The sequence below is a fragment of the Delphinus delphis genome, chromosome 9 (genome assembly GCF_949987515.2).
Source record: "Delphinus delphis chromosome 9, mDelDel1.2, whole genome shotgun sequence".
Taxonomy (NCBI): Eukaryota; Metazoa; Chordata; class Mammalia; order Artiodactyla; family Delphinidae; genus Delphinus; species Delphinus delphis.
The window spans coordinates 100,897,187-100,911,674 of NC_082691.1; the positions used below are offsets into that span (position 1 = coordinate 100,897,187).

A 14,488-nucleotide genomic window follows, 5' to 3' on the forward strand; every position below is an offset into this window, starting at 1 on the left:
CCTGCCAACCCCTTCCCCATCCCGGGCACGGGCAGTAATGGGCTCTGTTCAAAGCAAGGCTAACACACCCACCTTGGAGGGTCAGGGATTACAGGACTAAGCGACCCTGGAGGGCTTGGGCAGCACTGTTGCCCATCGGCCCCTCCTGCTGGCTGGCAGCCGCCCTACCACGGCCATTGCACGGCAGCTCCTCTGAGATGCTGGGTGTTCGCGCAAGACCAGAATGGCACGTGCACACGCGCACACTCACGAGCACATGGACGCACACAGCCACCGCCCTTCACTGGCCCCAGGACATCTGTTCTGACTTGCCCCTCCGTTACTGGGAATGAGCCGCCTGAAACTTCCACCCTCTTCAGGCAGCTCCGCTGGTCGGGGATCACAGGTGACCAAGTGACGGAGGTGACGGAGGTGAGGTCCGTCTGGAGCCAGACACCAGGGGGCGGGGGCTCTGGTCAGGGTTGAGAAAACCAGCGTGCCCCGAGTTGGTTTGCTGTGGGGGGCCAATTATATAGGATCCGCGTGAGTCTGAGTCAAGGTCAAGAGAAGGCCAAGTTGGGGGCTTGGCCAAATACAGCCCCAGGTTAAAATCAGTACGGGCTGGGCTCACGAGCTGTGTGAGGGAAGAGTACAGCCGCCAGCAGTCAGCCTGGGGCCAGCTCTGGGGGCCAGTGCGCCACCCAGCAAGCCACCGTGACCCCGAGGGGCGGGACCCCAGGCCTGGCATCCCATTAGGACAATTTCTACATGTGAAAGAGTCCAGGTGGCTCTCTGCCATCCTGAATCCAGGACCACATGGAAGCAGGGCGCTCCGGAGGCCAGAGGTCCTGGAGGTGACTTGTGGCAGCCCCGAGGGAGCACCCCGACGGCACAGACTCCACACCCAGACGTCGGAGCTGCCCCTGCAGGCCCTGTGCACACAGACAGATCGGCCTGGATTCCCTCAGAGAGGCCAGTGCACCGAACACTATGAACGTGAACGTGGGGTACAGCGTGCTGATGGCGGCACCCTCCCAGCACCCCTGGAGTCTCCTCAGGATAATGATTTATTATTCATAGTCATCAGCATCTTCATTAATTATTCATATGATCCTTAATTATTATCCTTAACAATAAGAGCAGTAAATAGCAGAAAAGTCCTTGAGGTGCCTGAGGCCCAGGGCCGGGTGCCTCCGGCAGTTAGACCGGCTACTGCCCCCAGGGCAGTGAGGGGACCACAGACCCCCATCCACTGCCCGGCCCTGTCCCTGCCCCTCCCCCCCACAACGGGGCCCAGGGGACCGCAGGAGGAGATGGTCCCAAGGGCTGGAGGAGGAGCTGTGCCTTCCTATTCCTCTCCCGTCAGCGGCCAGGGCCTCCCGGGCAGGGCCTCCACAGGAGGGGCCCAGGCAGCGCACTGAACCCTGGGTGAGCCATGTGTCCACACTGGTCAGCCCCACTAACTTCCCGGGTCTGAGCCGTGTCTGTGCAGGGGCTGGGAGGTGAGGGCCCCCAGCTGGCCCGGCAGGGAGAGGCGTCGAGCAGGGCCGTCTTGGGGTAGCTCCTCGCACGCCATGAACTGGGAAACCTGCAAAGAAACCGGAGTGTGAGAAGCTAGAAGCCAAGGGGCAGGGGAGGGTCAGAGGATAGAGAGGGTCAGGAGACCCTGGCGACAGACAGAAGAGGCCTGGAGGGCACAGGAGAAGGGCCAAGGCAGACAGAGCACGACTCCCACCGGCTCTGGGAGAAACGCGCTCTGGGTGGGCAAGAGCCAGACCGGGCATCTGGGGGCCTCGGGAGCTTCTGCCTGACTCAGGGAGAGCCTGAGGCCACAGCCGCTCCCCTCCCCAGGGAACATGGCTGCTGGATTCAAACCCAATCCAGAATAAGGGGCCCTGAGCTGGCACAGAAGCTGTACAGAGAGAGAGACAGGGTTCTTTCCTCCAATCTAGAACTCAGGGACCTAGAAACAGAGGCAGGCGGGCGGCCAGGCCTCGGAAGGCCAGGCAGAGTACCAGGGCCGGCAGGGGGGGCTTTGTGGGTGCTGACGAGTCTGCTGTGAGATCCCTGCGGAGGAGGCTGTGAAGGGAGACTGGCACATTGGCTGACGTGGGCCCTGGTGTCTGCAAACAGGAGCAGATGCCAGAGGGAGGGGAGAGCAGATGCCAGAGGGAGGGGGGAGCAGATCCCAGGCCACCTCTTGTCGCCAGAGGAGCCCCATTCTTGAGACCCAGACACAGCTGTCCCGTCAGGAGGCCAGGAACACACGTGTCCACTTGGGAGAGGACAAAGGGCAACAGAGGCCCATCTCTGGCAGGAGGGGAGAGATGCGGGCCGGAAGTGCTACCCTGGGGCTTAGCCAGAGCCTTCAGGACAACCCCGCAAAGCACTGAGCATGAGAGTCAACGGTTGGCAGCAGAACCTGACCCAGCGGGTATCAGTCGCAGCAGGGGCTTGGGACCCTATCCCGAGGGCACGCTGGCACCCAGCACCCACCGCCAGGCCCCTGGCTCAACAGTCCCTCCACCCACAGCCATGACACAGGCACCCTGAGTAGATATGGCCATTCAGGTGACGCTAGGGGAGCGAATGCCACTCGGCCTGCTGGCTTCCTTGGCCCAGCTGTCTGGGGGCTTAGTTGGGGGCTCTCCTGCTGTGCTCTGTGCTCGCAGCTCCTAGGGCAGCCCTCCTCCAGGAGTACAGCCTGGGATGAGGGCAGGAACAGGGTGGGAGGCGGCTGCGGCCCAAGGCCAAGCAGAAAGGGCAGCAAAGCCGGTCTGGGGTGGAATCGGTGCAGAAGAGGCAGGGCTGGGGTGCTTGGAACTTACCTGAGAAAGCGAGTCCAGGGCGAGGGTGGGGATGGGGCTGACGGGCAGCAGAGGGGAGGTGGAGGTGGGGCCGGGCCCCGGGGTGGTCACAGCACTGTAGGCAGGCGGGACCAGCGTCACCTGCCTCTGCAGCAGCTGCAGGACAGTGGCCATGTCTGCACTCAGCCGGGTCTCCAGCCTGGGGCGAGAAGGAGGAGGACGCCCTGGGTCTCAGGGAAGTGGAGACACCAGTGACTGCAACTTCAGGACCACCCTCTGGACAGCCAACTGGTCAACCCCAGGTCCACTCTTCATTCTAGGTGTGGCAGCCCCTGGCTCGGCTCTGAACACAAGGAGAGGGTCAAGCTGCTGGACACGTGGACAGGCCTAGACAGAGCAGACACCCACTTCACCCTACGACACTGCCCGAAACCCACAGGCCACACTGCAGTATGCCCATGCCCCACCCCTACTAGCCCGCGTCCCTGGACACACACAGCCGGGCCCAGGCTGATCCCAGGGACCACCCTCACCTGTTGAGCTGCCTCTGGAGGGCATCCAGCCTGCTCTGCACATCGCCCCGGGGCCGGCGGCCAGGGCTGGAAAGAGGGATGTTGAGGAGGCTGGGGGCGGGGGCGGGGCAGCGAGGCAGCTCCTGGTACTGGTGGCCCCGGCTGTCCCCCCAGAAGCTGAAGATGTTGGACACTCCTGAGAAGGCACCTGGAGCCAGAGAGCTGGGTTGAGGCTGGGACAGAGGCCACGCCCCGCCCGCCTGCCCAGGGGGCCCTCCCCCTACCTGACAGTGGGTTACAAGTGTCGCTGCTCTTCTCTCCATCCTCAGTCAGGGGGTCCCCACCCGGCGGCTCTCCGGGGGGCCTGGGGCTGGAGAAGGGCACCAGGCGGAGGGGGCTGGAGCTGCGGCCTGGGCCCTCATCCTCACTGCTCTCAGGGCTGGAGGGGCCGCTGGACAGGCTCTCCCCCCACGGCCCCCCCTGCCGGCCCCGGCCACTCAGCCCTGCCCCCGCCCGGCTCGGCCCCAAGGCCGACACCTCCCCTGGCTGTTCCGGGTCTGTGGGAAACAGAGAAGGGGCCTCAGAGCAGGCAGGAGGCACAGAAGGGAGGGGAGGGGAGGGGAGGGGAGGGGAGTAGAGGGGAGGGGACTGGAGCAGGTCTGGGAGACGACTATGGCTGGACGCCCTGGTTTGTCCCCAGTTGTTTCTTCTGCTCTCTTTCCCCCACTTTCAAGAGGACTGAGAACTCGAGGGCGGGACCAGGTCGTCTGTGACCACTGGCTGCCCAAGCACGGGCAGTGGCACTGCTGGGAGGGGCTCTCTGGGACCCCGGGCCCTCAGCCCCCGTGCTGGCCTCCTTGCCCTCCTTTGTCCTGTCTTTCCTCCCCTCATCAGTTCAAAGCAGTGCCCACCAGGACACCAGCCCTGTGAGGACCAAAGAAACTTAGGCACGGCCCTGCCTTGGAGGGTGGAAGAGGGCTTCCTGGAGGAGGCGACATTTCCAGTGGGCCTGAAAGGATGGGGTGATGGGGTGGGGGGCGGGACACTGAAGGTAGGACCGGAAGGTCTGTGTAGCCTGGGGGGAGCAGACCCGCCGGACCCCGCGCTCCGCCCTCAGCCCCGCCTCCTCTAGACCCCGCCCCCACCCGCCTCCCGGCTCACCTGGACCCCGCCCCCTCCCCTCCCCCCGCCTCACCCCTGTCAGTGCGCCTGCGGAAGGACAGCTTGCGTTTGCGTTGCCGGTGGAAGCCGCCCTCCAGCTCCGCGCTGCCGGGAGAGCCGGGGATCATGTTGGTCTGGAACCAAGAACGGTGTCAGGGCCCTTCCGCGCCCACCCAGCCTGCCCGGTCCCGGCCAGACCCCCTGCCGAACAGAGAAGGTGGGGTTGGGGGTGTGAGCTCTGCCCCGGGACCGGGGCTGAGGCTGGGACGTTCACAACCTGGTCTGACCCAGATACCATTCGACAGACAGGGAAACAAGCCCAGAGAGAAGGTCACACGGCAAAGGGGCAGCCACCCAGCATGCAGCGCGGCCCACTCACATCCCGCAGGTTGAAGGTGATCTCCAGGCTGGACCAGAAGTGGTCGGAGAACTCGGGGTACATGTCCAGCACCTCCAGCAGGTCATCCCGGTGGATCTTGTGCAGGTCACAGTAGGTGAGGGCCCGCACGTCCCCGTTGGACTTCCCAGGGCGCGCATACAGGTTCAGAGGCTCTCCGAAGATGTCATTCTTCCCTGGAGGCCACCGAGAGGGGGGCTCAGCCCCTGGGGCTGCAGCAGAGGCAGCGGGCACCTGACTTCCAGGCATTCTCACCCTGGCCGGGCGCCTCCCCTCAGTCTGGTCACCAACTGCCAGGCCCCAGCCCCCAGGGCCAGGGAAGCATCAACCAGCCCATCCTCCCCCAGCTCGCAAAGGCAGGGCGTGCGGGCCAGCCAGCAGCTGCCCGTGGCCCTGGCTTCCTCCTTGGGTTCTAACTCCTCTGGTACCCCCCAAAGCCCGCATCCCAAACACCCTCCTGGCCAAACACTGCACCCCCATAAACAATGTTCTTCAAACTACAGATCAAACACAGTAGTGAATCAAGACCAGCATTCTGTTTACTGAAAGAAAACAGGATAGCACAGCTTAGCACAGCATAGAACAGGAAACACCAGGATGTAGTTAAGGGGACCGTTGTTTAGCAAAACTTTGGTTTCAGTTGTGTTTGGGGGTGTTTGTGGCATAAGCACGTATTTATGCCGAACCGAGAAATAAAAAATCTATAAAGACCCCCCCCCCCGTTGGCACATCTGCCCTGAGGTGTCCAGGGCCAAAGGAAGGACAGGCAGAGGGCAGGGAGTCCCAGTGCCCAGGTACACCTGCCCACGTGCACAGGTAGGGCAGAGAAGAAGGAGCGTGAGGGGAAGAGGGGCAGGACTCCCTTTGCTTTGGAGGCGAAGGCTTGGTTGTACTGCCTGAGGCTGTACAACCTCCCTCCACTGTCTACCCTGGAGCATCTGGATGTGGTCCTGTTTTAAGGAACAAGAGTGTCACTGCCCGTGAGGAGACCCTGAAGGGAAGCAGAATCTGGAAACCCCCAGAGTCCTTTCTACCGACCCCTTGGAAGGCCTGAGCTTGAGTGAGTTAAAGGAGCCCAAGGTCCCTGTGGGTAGTCCCGGGGCCACAGCCCCTAGGGCTGTGTCCTTAACGGGCTGGGTGGGACCCCTCCAGGCCTCGGTCCCTGCCGTACCCAGGATGGCCACGACAATGTCGCCCCGCAGGATCTCGATGGAGCCCCGGGAGATGAAGTAGAGGGCGGTGAGCAGGTCCCCGGCGTGCACCAGCGTGTCCCCTGGCGGCGCGTGCGTCGTCTTGAACTTCATGGCCAGGGCCCGCAGGCAGCCCTTGGTGGCCCCTCGGAAGGGCTTGCAGTGCTGCAGCAGCGAGCGATTCAGGTGCAGGCAGATGTCGGCCTGCAGGCACTCGGGGAAGCCCTTCAGCACCTGCAGGCAGGGGGCAGCTCAGCATGCCCTCTCCCGGGACCCCACTCCCACCCCCACCCGGAGATCCAGCAGGGAGCACCAGGGCGTCCGGTATCAGGAGAAGGACCTGGGTGCCCACTCCAGCTCCACCCCTTCCAGCCGTGCACCCTTGGGGACGACGCCTCACTGCTCTAACCTCCACGTTCTAACGCGTGAGGCTCGGAGACCAGCTCCTGCCTGGGGCTGTCGTAAGGATTAAACACGATCACCCACAGCCTGGTCTAGCACCTGCCCCAAAGCGACCGCTCACCCAGTAAACGAGCTCCATGGGCAAAAGGAGGGTAACGTTCCTCTCAGGGTCCCGCCTGGCGCTAACTGGGACCACCTGAACCACGGGGGAGGGTGACTCTGGCGGTCTGAGACGTGCCCGCTACATCAGGAGGAGTCCCTACCATCACGCGGCTCCCTCCAGCCCACCATCAACCAGAGGCCAAGCCCAGCGGCCTCACCGCATTCATGTCGATGCCATTGGTGTAGGACCAGGCGTGCTGGAAATACTCCTCGAGGCGCTGGCGCAGCGGGTTGGGGATCTGGTGGAAGCGGATGAACTCACGCACCCGGAGCATCTGCGTGTGGTAGCGGGCCGTGCCCGAGTACAGGCGCTGGATGATGGCCGACACGTTGCCGAAGATGCTGGCGTACATGAGGGCTGGGGGCGGGGTGAGTGGGGCCGTCAGCGTGTGAGGGGCCCCGCCCACCCCTGTACCGGGTCAGCAGCACATGCCGTCACGTCTCATTGTAAGCACACACGCGAGATGCACAAACACAAAAGCCCAGGCACACACACCCCTCGGCTCTGCCCTGCGCCTCTGCCCTGGTGTCCCAGCCCCAGACATGCCATGTGGAGGCCCCTGGGGTCTCTAAGGCCCAGGGCCCCGCTCTGGCTCCTCTAACACCCACCCTCTCCTCTGTCTCGGGCCCTTCCCAGACCCCGGGCCCCTGGCTGGCCCCCGCGCCCGCCCCAGGGGTGCACTCACAGCCAATGAGCATGACACAGATGGAGAAGATCTTCTCCGAGTTGGTGTTGGGCGAGACGTTGCCGAAGCCCACGCTGGTGAGGCTGCTGAAGGTGAAGTAGAGGGCGGTGACGTACTTGTCCTTGATCGAGGGCCCGCCCAGGCCGCTGCTGTTGTAGGGCTTGCCGATCTGATCGCCCAGGTTGTGGAGCCAGCCGATGCGGGAGTCCATGTGCGGCTGCTCCATGTTGCCGATGGCGTACCAGATGCAGGCCAGCCAGTGCGCGATGAGCGCAAAGGTGCACATGAGCAGGAAAAGCACGGCCGCCCCGTACTCGGAGTAGCGGTCCAGCTTCCGTGCCACGCGCACCAGCCGCAGCAGCCGTGCCGTCTTCAGCAGCCCGATCAGCTATGGGGGTCGGCGGATATTCAGTGGGGGAGGGGGGCAAACGAGGAGCGGGGGCGCTGCAGTTCTCGCGGGACATCGGAGGCGAGATCCCCGAGGAGCTCTCCCCGGGACCTCCTCAAAATAAAAGCGCCTCCCACTCACTGGGCGCAGCACGGAGCCCATTCACCTTCGTGCCAGCTCTGTGACAAAGGGTTCACGGTTCCCAGGGCCAGAATGAGGAAAGTGGGGCTCGGAAAGGTGCACCCCCCTCAGGTGCCCGGCCAGAGCTCCCACTAGCTTCCAGGGCACTTCCATGTGAAGTAAAAGACAGTGGCCACTTTGGACACAGACACATTAGGAAAAGGTGAGCCCTCTGGACCGCTCCAGCTGGGGAGTGGCTCACATGGGAAGGGGAGCAGGTGCGGGTTAGCTGGGGCTCTGCCGTGCGTCTACCACCCTCCCTCTGTCCCCACCCACCCCTTCACCCCACCCCCCGCTGCCCTCCCCTGGCCCCTGCCTCCTTGCCAACCCACCTCTTCAGAGCCAGAGCCGAAGATAAGCAAGTCAAAGGGGATGGCGGCCACCATGTCGATGAGGAACCAGCCCTTGAAGTAGTGCACGGCGATGCGGCCGGGGTGGCTGACCACCTCCTCGTTGGCGTTGACGTAGGTGGTGCGGAAGTTGATGAGGATGTCCACGATGAACATGATGTCCACGATGAGGTCCACCACAGCCAGCGGCTGGCAGGCATAGCCGCAGTCGGGGGCCGGGGGACCCTCTTCCGTCTCCTTCAGCAGGAAGGCGGCCGAGTAGGGCGTGAAGACCGCCGTGTAGATGACCAGCAGCAGGATGAGCCAGTCCCACACGGCCTTGAAGGGGCTGTAGTGCAGGATGGTCCAGCGGTGGATGCGCGGCGCCTGCAGCTTGTACTCCGGCAGCACATCGGCCCCCAGCGACAGGACCTAAGCCGGCGGGGAAGGTGCAGGTGAGGGCATGATGTCCAGCCAGGGTCTGGGCAGGGAGGACGGACCGTGGGGCCCTCCAGGGCAGGAGCAGCTAGCATCTCTGCTGGGCCCTCCAGAGCAGAGGCCACGCAGAGTAGGCGGGGAAGCCCACCTCAGACAAGCGGACACGGCCACTCACCAGAGTTCCTTCCCCACGTGGCACGGGACCTCCTGGCTGGCTGAGTCCAGGGCACCGAGCAGTAACACCCACAAGTACTGCTCCCCACCAGCAGTACAGACCGATAACTATGGATATAACTCCCACCGTGAGATCTTACCCACCCCCCCAAACACCACACACACACACACACACACACACACACACACACACACACACACGTCCCACATAACTACAGTCTCTGTCCAGATAATGCTCTAAGGACTACAGCTTCCGGCCTGGGCGATGTAAATGGTGGTGGTCACTGCAGCTCCTTACAAGTCCCATTGCTGGTGGCCCAGGGACTGAGGGCCTAAATGTCCCTTCATGCCTCTGGCCCAAGGATACCAGCCACCCAGCCTCAGGCCCTTTGGCATCCCGGAAAGAGAGACCATGACACTCACTCCGCCTCCCTACTCACCCTGGCCCAGGGCAGCCATTCAGAAGTGACCACCCAGCCCCGCACCGGCTCACCTCCTGTCCTGCCCCTTCATCACCCAGGCAGAGGCAGGCTCGCCATCCAGACCAGGTGGCAGCAAGTCACACCCCTCTTTCCCCCCAAGCCAAACTAGGAGAGCCGAGACCAGCTTTCTCGCGCTGTCCCAGGAGCCTCTGTCTGTCCCCCTGCGGCCTCCTCCTGCCCCTCAGAATCCCCAAACTCTCCCAGCCTGGCCCTGCCATCCCTGGGCAGCCAAACCCAAGGCCTCACCTGCCCCCTTGAGAGCCAAGGTTGCCGGCCCTGCGGGAGCAGCGCTAAGCGCCAGGGCCCCGCATCCTCAGGCCTCTGTGCTGGGAAGGGCCGTGGTGGGTGGAGCCGCAGACTCCCATTCATATTCAAGCTGGGGACCCCCTGGAACCACCCTCACCAGATGGACTGTGTGGAGACCCTCATTAGTGGAAGTAACTGGAAGTTAAGATGGACCATAGTTAGGGGTTTGGCCACAGGGGCTCCAGAGGCACAGGATGGGTGGGGTGGGCAGCTGGCGCCTGGGGCAGGAGAAGGGGCACGTGGCTTCTAGGCCCCCGCTTCTGCCCTGCCTTCAGCCCGAGCCCCTTGCTCCTTAAGGCAGAAAACATGGGCGGTGAACTTTCAGGGTTCAAGTGGGGACTGCAAAGGGCCCTCAGAGACAAGGAGGCAGGAGAAGGTTCCCGGATAGGGCTCCTCACCACACCTGAGAGGCCAGGCCCCCGGAGGCGGTGCTGAACCACACCTGACAAATGGGATCCTGCCCCCTACCTGAGTCCGCCCACAGCAGGACCAGCACCGCCCAGGACACAAGCACACATGCCGGGGGCAAGGCCAGGGCACGAGGCCCGGCCCCGCAGCCCTCCTCTTGTGGGGGCCGGCCGGGCTGCTCAGCTCTGCAACCACCAGCTCGCCACACGGCCTTGCCGGTATCTAACCTCCCCTGTTACATAACCTGTTGTCACACAGAATACTGAAGCTCATTTAAGCCAAACCCCGGGCCTCACCTGTGGCTGCGAAGAATCCCCTCCCACACCTGTCCCCCAGCTGGGAGGGTCACAGGAGCCACGGCAGAGAGTTTAGGTGCTGGTGGTGGCGACAGGGGTGGGATTCTCAGACCCACCCGTGAGCCGCTTCCAACTCCCCGGGCCATCCTCCCTGAGCTGGCTTCTGGCTCTCTGCCAGAAGCCCCCCAGGGGCTGGAGACGTGGCTCCCAGGAGGTGCCCATAGAGTCGGCAGCCTGGGGGACCACAGCGTAGCCACCAGCACCTCAGGCTGCCCCAGAAGAGGTGGGCCCGGTGCCCGGCTCAGCCTGCCCTCACCACTCAACCAGTGCCTCTGACCCCAGCCTCCTCGGGTCCCAGCCCCCCAACCTAGACCCCCAAAGCAGCCCACGCCTCCCTCGCCCGCCGCAGGGTCCGCTCACCGACACACAGAGCGCTGGAGGGGTGGAGCCCCTGCGCCTCTGTGCCAGGCCAGGCTGCTGCCCGCTGGCTGGGGGAGGTGGGGTGGGGGTGGAAGCCATCCTCTCCTCCCCCGTCTCCCCACCATCCCCTCCGCGCACCCACTTCGCTCCTGTTCTCCCCTCTCCTCCTTGTGCATTTCGAGCTAGAAGGCTGGGCCACGTTAGCCCAAGGAGAAGGGAAGCGCTGGCAAGAAAAACACTGTCCACCTAGGCCCAGCGGGTCTGGAGCAGAGCAAGCAAGCCGGAGCCAGGAGTGGGACGAGCGGGGCCACAGATCCCAGGGCTCCCAAACCATCCTGCATCTCAGAAGCCCTCTCCCGGCCTGGAGCCAGAGCCCTCCGGGCCGCATCCAACTCGGTGCCCCCGCCCCGGAGGGAGGGGAGGGGCTGGGGCGGTCACCTACCTCCTGGGCCACCAGGCTGGAGATGCGCACGGCCCGCCTCACCCGGCCTTTCTGGGCCCTGGGCTGCAGAGCCCCTGTCCTGCTCGCCTTCCCCGCTGGGGCCGCCATGGAGGACTTGGCTCCCCCCAGCTTGCCTGCCCGGGGCCCAAGGGCCCAGCCAGCGCCTCACCTGCACCTCAACAGCAGCCTCGGCCCAGGCTGCGCCCCAGCCGCTGGCGGCCTGGCTCCCAGGGCAGCCTCTGGCACGAAGCCAGGGTCACTGGGGCTGGGCCTCGGGGCTGGGGTCACCCTGGCAGTGAGCGCGGACAGCAGCCCGCCTGGCTCAGGCCGCCCATGGCCCCCTGGTGCCGGCCGCGCTGCCAGGGTGCTGCGCTCTGCCCGCTGCCAGCCCAGCAGCGGCAGGGCACCGCGGTAGGAACCTCGGCTCCTCCAGCCGGCCCCTCCTCCTCCCAGGTCCCCACCCCCGCCCCGCCGGCACCGGGCTCCCGCGCCCCGCCCGCCGGCCAGAGGCCCCCTCCCCCGCGGCCCGCTGCTCCGGGCTCCCGCTGCAGCCACTCCCGCGGCCCGTGCCCCTCCCCCTCCCCCCGGCAGCCCGGCCTGTCACCGCAGATTAATGGTCTCCCTGACACCCCCGCCCCGCCGGTCCAGTGCCCAGCCAGCCAGAGTCAGACAGACACCCAGAGATGGAGCGACCGGCCGGCCACCAAAGAGCCGGGAGCACAGGCTCACGCTGTCGCGCACAGACCACAGCACGACAGCACACGCTGTGGGCACAGGGGCAGGGCAGCCGGCAGGGCTCCAGGTGAGGACGAGAGAGGCAGAGGTGGGAGGGGGTGAGGCCGAGGCAGCCAGATATGGGGCCTAGGGTGGGGGGGAACGTTCTGGAGTCAAGGCCAAGGGGCCGGAGACCTGGCAGGGACCCAGAGAGCCAAGGCGGCAGCGGAGCGGGGCCAGGAGGAGGGCTGAGGAGGCCCACGGCAGCGCGCGGACAGCTCCCTCACTCGGGCGGCTCAGGGAGCCCCAAGGAGCTGGAGGGGGCGGTGGGACTGAGGCGAGCCAGGCGTGGCCCGGGAGCCCCCTCCGTCCCCGGCTTCTCAGTCCTGACCTTCCCCCACCCCACCCCCAGGCCAGGACGGGAAGGAGCTGGGATGGACTGGGCAGTGGGGCTGGCTTGCTGCCAAGAGGGGGCAGGAGACCAGGCTGGCCCTGCCACTGGGCAGTGTTGGGCAGTGCCCCCCCCCGGGCTGTCAATCTTCTCTGGTCTGGAATTCGGGGACTCGACCCCTCTTGTATCTGTGCGCCCAACTCCATACCCTCCCCTCCCGACTTGGGAAGGAAAACTCTCCTCTCCCATGGTCTGGAGACAGGGGTGGGCACCTCTAGGCCACCCTGGTCCTAGCACCGGGTTCCCACCCTCTGCCTGGCTCATCACACTGGCCTAGAAGAATCAGGACCCCCAACCTTGACCTCTGTGGCCCCTTCTAACGGGAAACCTCCCGTTGGTTTGCGCCCAGGACTCTGTTGTGCCCCGTGGCCACCTTCTCCCACCCACCCTCACCCTGCCAGGTGCCCGGCCTCAACTGCCCTGTCCTCCCTGAGCCCCATCCACCTGTCCTCTGTATCTGCCCCTCCCGTGGGCACCCCCTCCAGTCTCCCTTGCTCCAGGATCTCTCTCGTCCCAGCTCTGAAACGCCACCCTCACCCCCAGCCGGCACGTCCGCCACCTTCAGGAGGCCTTCACTGACTGCACCCCTCCACCCCCCTTTTGACCACAGTCCACTCCCACTCCACTCCCTCCAAGCTCCTCCCACGTGAGCAGAGAGCCAGCGAGCTGGACACCTACCTGGGTGACCTTCTCAGTGACATTATGGGTCCGCTCCTTTATCTTGGGGGCTATGATCTCCCGGTCGCTGGTGGGCGAAGCCAGGAAGGGGTCGCCCTTGAGGTCCACAAAGTTGAGGGTGATTTGGGGAATCTTGCTAATGGTGCGGTAGCGCACGAGGTCCGAATCTGATGTGGAGTTAAGCAGGCCGCTGCGCAGGGGGTGCATGGCCCCTGGGGTGGAGGGGAAAGGGAGTCAGGGTGGCAGGCAGGCAGGGGCAAAGGCCGTCAGGTCGACGACACAGAGCTGAGGTGGAGACGGGCCCTGCAGGAGCCAGGCCGTGGGGTTCACTGAGGGCAGCTCAGGAAACAGGAGTGGAGTCCCTGAGAAACAAGTGAGGGCAGGCCCCTCCCCACCGTAAGGAAGCGCGCCTGACGCAGCTATGAGATGACGAAGGGGAAAGAGCCTCTATACGGGTCTGTTCAGCAGGCACTGGGAGCCTGCCAGAGGCCCAGGTGGTGGCAGGGACCCAGATGCCTCTCCCGCCTTCCCGACTCCCGTGGGCATCCCCGCTCCAGGCCAGCCTGGGAGAGCCAGCTCCTCGGGGCCAGCACCTGCTCTGAGAGTGGAAGAATGCAACGGGATGAATGCACGTTTAATGGAATAAAAGGCTACTTAATGGGATTAAGTAAGCGCTTAATAGGATTTCCATCTCCCAGGCACACAGGACAGGGCGGAGAGGGAGGAAGCTGAGGGCCTGGAATGGACAGGCCCGCGGCTGAGGACGCAGCCGGGCAGTTCCTGCAGGGGTGGGGCCGACCCTCACCGGTGCTGGCGTGGCGCGGCGGCGGGGGCAGCGCCCCAGCGCGCATGGCCTCGATGTCGTCGGCCGAGGAGGCGCGGCGCACGCTGGCGCAGCTCTCTCGGGAGCGCGTCCGGGCCAGGCTGCAGCTGGAGCCCGAGGCGTCAGGGTTGAGGCTGTGCGCCCGGGGCGACGGGTGCGGGCCGGGCGCGCAGGCGGGCGGCGAGCCCGGGCCCACCAGAGCGCGCCGCTCCTCCACCGGCCCGAGCCCCGCCACGTGGTTGTCCATGGCCGTCACCTCGTCCAGGGCCAGCGACTCGCTGCTGGGCGCCGCGGGCGTCAGGTCCATGTCCACCACCACGGCCCCCGGGGCACCGGCGCCGCCTGCGCTACCCGGCCGCACCGACGAATCCCGGGCGGTCAAGGCCAGCAGCGCGGGCAGCTTCAAGCGGAAGGTCTTGGCGCGGCCTGCGGGGAGAGGGGAGGTGCATGGCGTCCGCAGCCCGGGAGAGGGCCAGGCCTAGCAGCTGCAGCCCAGTCACCAAGGGGAGGGAGGAGGGAAAGTGGGAGCCCCGAGAGCCGCCGGCACCCCTCCACCCCCACTCCTACTGCACAGAACTCAAGTCTCCAGAAAAAGTCTAGAGTGCCGTCGTATCTAAGACTCCGCCAATAATAAACCACCATTTCTTGAGCCTCACATCACCG

General features: G+C 65.1%; 1 protein-coding gene across 4 annotated transcripts in view; it reads right to left on the reverse strand.

Moving 5' to 3' along the window:
- Nucleotides 1–1,202: 1,202 nt before the first annotated feature.
- KCNH2 (potassium voltage-gated channel subfamily H member 2) overlaps nt 1,203–14,488 on the reverse strand; it is a 30,152-nt gene continuing 16,866 nt past the window's right edge. The window contains exons 3-14 of one of the 4 annotated variants that reach the window (XM_060020064.2): nt 13,808–14,251; nt 13,003–13,214; nt 8,197–8,625; nt 7,297–7,684; nt 6,769–6,968; nt 6,028–6,280; nt 4,839–5,032; nt 4,494–4,593; nt 3,583–3,855; nt 3,320–3,506; nt 2,808–2,985; nt 1,203–1,593 (exon numbers count right to left, since the gene is read on the reverse strand). In XM_060020064.2, the coding sequence (XP_059876047.1) occupies nt 1,342–1,593; nt 2,808–2,985; nt 3,320–3,506; nt 3,583–3,855; nt 4,494–4,593; nt 4,839–5,032; nt 6,028–6,280; nt 6,769–6,968; nt 7,297–7,684; nt 8,197–8,625; nt 13,003–13,214; nt 13,808–14,251 (3,110 nt within the window). In that variant the 3' untranslated portion in view covers nt 1,203–1,341. Of the gene's footprint in view, nt 1,594–2,807; nt 2,986–3,319; nt 3,507–3,582; nt 3,856–4,493; nt 4,594–4,838; nt 5,033–6,027; nt 6,281–6,768; nt 6,969–7,296; nt 7,685–8,196; nt 8,626–11,159; nt 11,268–13,002; nt 13,215–13,807; nt 14,252–14,488 lie in introns of those variants that run through there. The other 3 variants (XM_060020061.2, XM_060020063.2, XM_060020062.1) reach the window with 3 other exon arrangements.